Source organism: Cyprinodon tularosa, unplaced genomic scaffold (assembly GCF_016077235.1).
Source record: "Cyprinodon tularosa strain WSP-4 unplaced genomic scaffold, ASM1607723v1 ctg705, whole genome shotgun sequence".
NCBI classification, from domain to species: domain Eukaryota; kingdom Metazoa; phylum Chordata; class Actinopteri; order Cyprinodontiformes; family Cyprinodontidae; genus Cyprinodon; species Cyprinodon tularosa.
The window spans coordinates 36,465-42,010 of record NW_024039458.1 but is presented as its reverse complement, the minus strand read 5'-3'; the positions used below and the strand labels follow the sequence as shown (position 1 = coordinate 42,010).

General features: G+C 33.3%; 1 protein-coding gene and 1 long non-coding RNA gene across 2 annotated transcripts; both read right to left on the bottom strand.

Moving 5' to 3' along the window:
• On the bottom strand, positions 1-1,276 carry LOC119772268 (testisin-like). The gene is made up of 3 exons (XM_038268609.1): positions 998-1,276; positions 736-893; positions 1-493 (listed from the first exon to the last, which is right to left on the bottom strand). The coding sequence occupies exons 1-3, from the start codon at positions 1,107-1,109 to the stop codon at positions 110-112; spliced, it is 654 nt and encodes a 217-aa protein (XP_038124537.1). The 5' UTR covers positions 1,110-1,276; the 3' UTR covers positions 1-109.
• Positions 1,277-1,416: 140 nt separating this feature from the next.
• On the bottom strand, positions 1,417-4,501 carry LOC119772270. The gene is made up of 3 exons (XR_005279239.1): positions 4,448-4,501; positions 1,931-1,948; positions 1,417-1,687 (listed from the first exon to the last, which is right to left on the bottom strand). It is a non-coding gene; the product is annotated as an uncharacterized LOC119772270 (long non-coding RNA).
• Positions 4,502-5,546: the final 1,045 nt, after the last annotated feature.

Sequence of the window (5,546 nt, the reverse complement as noted above, 5' to 3'; positions counted from 1 at the left end):
TTAGAGAAAAAACACACAAAAAAACAAATTTTAACCATCTGAGATGTTGAAGAAAGGCCAAAGCTTCCAAGTTTACAAACTTAAGTGCAGCATAGTTAAAAGTTCTAAGTTAAATATTGGTGCCACCAACAAAGAGATGGAGAAGCAGACAAGGAACGTAAGAGAAAACATGGGCAGTAGGAACCACAGCTTCACCACTGCTAAATATGCTTTTTTCAGTGGTAAAGTAAGGGTAGCCTGTTGAATAGGGGAATTCAGTGGTAGGTGCTGGTGTGGGACAGGTGAAGTTCAAGTTTGTGTCATTGCCTGGGGAGGTGAAGGTCACAAAGCCTGGTTCCATGCCAGTGACTCTGTCACTCATCCATTTCTGGTACTTTGACACAAGAGTGTAGATAGTAGGTTGACCACGGTCATCATCATACCAATAACTCGAAATCCCACTCTGGACCCAGTTGGAGCCTTTTTTGTTCACTAGAGGAGCCCCATTGTCACCCTGTGAAAGTGTTGTGTTAGAAGAATGTAGATATTAGCACCCCTGTTTTTCTTCTTTTTTTTTTTTTTTTAAGGGCATGCAGAAAATTATTGTATTATATTATAGTCAACAAAGTGTGGGCATATTGTAATGTATTGCCCAAATTCAGAGCTGGCTAAATTCAGTTAAACACATTTAAACTTTTATTTTTATTTTGGACAAATACAAAAAATATAATCAAAGATAAAATAAAATGTATTTACATAGTTTGCATCCTTTGATCCATTTTCTGTTTCAGCACATATCGTATTCTCTGTTATTAAAGGTAAGAAGTCCGAGTTCTTATAGAAGCATCTGCATTTATTGTTCCCAAATACTGATGCATTAATCTCTTGGATCAATTCTGGATCATAATCTTCATCTAAGTATAAAAAGTGTAAAGGTTAGATCTTTTTAAAGGATTCTAAAAGTTGTATTGTAAATGCAGCTTTCATGAATAACAAAACAAAAAACAATCAGACTTACAGCCTTCACCAAAACTAGTGACCCAGCTGGCAGTTCCATCATAGAAAGTGCTTTCTTCTGAGGCCAAGCAGACCGGTTGGATGTAGTCTGTCAAGTTGACAGGAGCTGACATCTTTAGAAGACAGATGTCGTTCTCAGCACAATTTAAATAAAAAGCGCCGTAGTCTTGGTGGCAAACAATGGAGTAAACTCTCCGAGTTACTTCCCCAAATCTTGAATGGTTTTTGGCACCTAAGTGCAATATTGCACCACTGAGGTAAGAACTTAGAGAAGAAAGAAAAACATAATTTTTAATTTTGAGTATCACATTAATCAGATCCTCCTTTGCTTTGCTGAACTTTCTGCTGCTATCTCAGAGAAATTCAGCTCAGGACTAAGGAAAAGTATTGACAAGATTTATTTTTAAATTCTATTTCTGCTAAATTCTGCTAAATAATGAAGAAATAAAAAAGGATTCTGAAATTTTGTCTTCTGTTAGTTGCTGCACAACATCATATTCATCATCACAAGCAAAAATAGTGTCTTACTACTCATAGCATCTAGCAGCTGTCAGCACCCATTGGTCTGTAATCAGGGAGCCTTGACAAAAGATCCTGCCTTTACTGGTAAAAGCAACATGCCAGGGCCAACTTCCCGGAGAGGCCTCTTGCCCTCCTAAGATCCTGCTGTTGATTGAAGACCTGGCACAGGCTGACAATATCCACAAAATTATATATATATAAAAAAAAGGATTAGAATTGAAGCTTTTATTATCACTATTGTTATAATTATTATTTCCAAAATGGGTCTTTCAGTTTCAAACAGTTTATTCTTCTGCTGCATGGAACACAAACATTTTAAAGAACAAATAATATATATAAATGTAAACACAGTCATATTTCTTTTTCTTTCAGTTTTTCTGCTGTTTTAAAAAAAAGAGGGTAGGATACTTACCAGGTTCTGATTTAATTCCTGAAATTTATACACACACAAATATGTTAGACATACAGGTTGGTGAGATATTTAATATTAACAGACAGAAAAAAATATGTTATCAAATCTTATTGTACTATATGTATCTGATGCTAAAAGAGCCTGATTTTAAATACTCCTTATAAATACACTTTGATCTTACCAGCTTACCATAACACAATAAAAAATGCTACAATAAAGCATAAATTAATGTCCTTAATTGTAGCTATATCTTCCTCTACTCCAGATGGTGTCCTAATCAATATTAATTAGTATGAAGACAAATGCAACCACTTATCTTAGAGTTCATAAATATACTGTAATCAGCATTAGTTGCCAGATATATATATATATATATATATATATATATATATATATATATATATATATATATATATATATATATATATATATATATATATATATATATATATATATATATATATTTGTTTTTTCTTTAATAAAGCTTTCTACTTTTGTTTATCAAGTTAACATGACAACAAATGTTAGTGGGACTGTTTTTGACCTGAACTGCACATAAATTTAGGAACTGTTTACACTAATTATAACCCTTCCATCATTTTATGTACATGCTGGTAGCTCTATCTTTGAGTGTGTATAAGGTCTGCCCCAATTTTGGATCACTTCTGAAAGTTCATATATATTCTTTGTATTTAAGGTCTGACTCTGTCAACTACCTGTCCATTTTTTTTCTGGTTTTAGTTGTTTTATTCAAATGTTCTTCATTCATTGATGGTTTTTATGAAAACCTCACAGCACGTTGGTACATTTGCAAGCTGTGCTTTATAGGTACATTTGAAATTAAGGTATTACAGCAGGGCTTTTGTCTTTAGACATAAGCTTTATAGACACAAATTACACCAAACAGCTTTGACAAAAAATATTTCCAGGATGAGAAATAATTTAGCAACTAAGCAGTTTCATCACACTAGGAGAAAAAAAATAGGCCTAGCAAACATAATGATAAATGTTGTAGAGACAGTGGGATTTAAGAAACCTTTTTTTGTGCTTCTGCGCTCGGGTTTCTTTTTCTTTTTCTACCGCAGACTTTGGTTACTAATCCTGTAGCACACATCTACTTTGCACATTTAAATCCATTTTGCCCATATATTAGATATATGATTTACATAAACATGTTGCAACCGTACAGATCTGGCCTTCCTTGTTACATCTACTGCACTACCTCCATTGTTCTTTCATATAGAATGTGTCCTTGTAAAGTCACATTTAAAGGTTTCAAATCCCTTTTTAATATGTTCTGTGTAATAAAGACATAGTTTTAACAGAAAGGTATGTTAAAGTAATTTTTATTCTTAACAGGTAAAGAAAAGATATGGAGAGAAAGGGGGGAATTGTTCTGTTTCATTTTCTTGTTTTTCGGTTTTGGTAACTAACCAGATTGTGAGGGAATTCTTAAATTTGACATATACGTGCCCACGCATAAAAATATTTCAAATGAGTCCGGTGAGATATTTTACAGTATCAAACACATCCATCAAAACTGACAAACACTTCCTCAGATTTTATTTTCTTCCTCAGGCAGAGTAGTAAATACAACCTTTCCACGCACTCTAAATATCTGATCAAATAAGACTGATTTCAAATAGAGAACGATAACTTACGGCATTACTTTGATCAAACAACATTGCCATTAAGAGTACTTAATAAATGCAAAAACTAGAAATAAGTGAAAATGACTGAACAAGACACAACTTAACTGTACAACAGTTGTAACTAGGGTTACAACTGACTTAGACTATACTGCAGCAACTAGGAGACTGTCTAAAGAGAACAGCTGTAGACATAGAACACAACCAAACAGCTTTAAACATATTTCCAGAACAAGAAACCATTTAGCAAGTTAACAAATGGATCAAATCAAGAGAATAAATTACCCCCACCCCTCTTCTATACAACAGTTTTATCACTAATATTGAGTTGCACAACCAGTGGTGCAATCATTGCTTATCAGTTCAGGTCTCCTGTTAGTCATGTTTTTTTATTATTTTTTATTGTTATAGAGATAAATAATCATAAAATGATGCAACTCTCAGGTATTTCTAATCTATTTTAGTATACTTTAAATTACACTTTAATTCATTGCATTTTGCTTCTAATTACTGATATTTATAAGATATGGTAGTTTTCCTTCTGACTAAACTTAACTAGCTTTGAGAACATTAGAGGGACAAAAGCATCAGATCCAATATTCTAGTGCCTAAATAAGATGTTTAAAAAACATTTAAATTTTCTTTCTTTTAAAAAATATTGATTCTATAAATCAAATGACCATTTCGATGATTTCCACAGTGTGCACAGGCTATAAATATATAAGAGCCTGTGTAATATAAATCCATCCATCCATCCATTATCTAACACGCTTGTCCCAATTGGGGTCGCGAGTGGTGCTGGTGCCTATCTCCAGCAGTCAATGGGCGAGAGGCAGGGTAATATAAATCATTTAACATATTTTCCCACCTTTGCAGAAAAGGATGATAATCACAGTGATCCCACATGTCAAGAAGAGACATCTTGAACAATAACATTTTTCTTTAACCATTAGCATTTAATACTTGATCTTTTGTGTTCAGCTCCACCCAGAATGACATGACATCCAATAGAAGATTCCTGTCACCCAGTTTCTCTTACTGATACTACTGGATTGAATAGAAAAAAAAAAAGAGTATTGCAAAACATGCCTGTCTGGATCACTTGGTTGGCCATGAGTTTGCGCATTAACCTCTATTAGCTGCATTTGAAACAGTTACTCTTTGCAAACAAAGAGGGCTACACACAGCCTGGCAACAGAAATGTGTTCGCCAGCAGAGGTTTCTTAAGCTATGGAAGCCCACCATATAGGAATGGTTAACTTTTAACATAAACCTTTACAAAAGGCAATCAGCATACAGATCCATTTACACTTTATATAATGGGAATATGACATTAGAAAGGGCTGTGCACTGTTTTTTTGTTTAACATTTAAACAACCCTTAGAGGTATATTTATTTAGTATACACAGAATATGTGCAGACAATGACTCCAGATTCAAGAAATCTGCGTCTTCATTGGTCAATTTTTACCAGGCAGCTTAGTGATGGAAACAACACGAAGTATGGTGTATGTATGGTGTTTTTCTGTGTTAAGTTTTGAGTACTTGATTTTATTGGATTGATTAAAGATATTTCTTTTTTGTCTTGATTTGTAAATGTATTGTTTCATTAGCTGATAATTTGAAATTAATATTCTTGTTTCTTTGTTATTTTGGAGATGTGTATTTGTTTATAATGGTTTCACCTCTATTTAAAAAGCATTTCCACCATTGTTTAGTTGTTGTTGATGTAGTTTGGTTTATGTGCTTTACCTAAAAAAATTAAACATGTGTCAGCTGAAAACTTCTGCTTTGTTAATTTAATTTATTCAATTCAGCTTATTTATTTACTGCAAATTCACATAACCTCAGGGCACTTTATAAAAACAATTCAGTCAGATCATACAGTTATTTTGTTTTAGTTTTGCCCCATCACATGACAATGAGAAACCCAATAAGTCTTCTATGATTTTGGACAGGAGGAGCAAC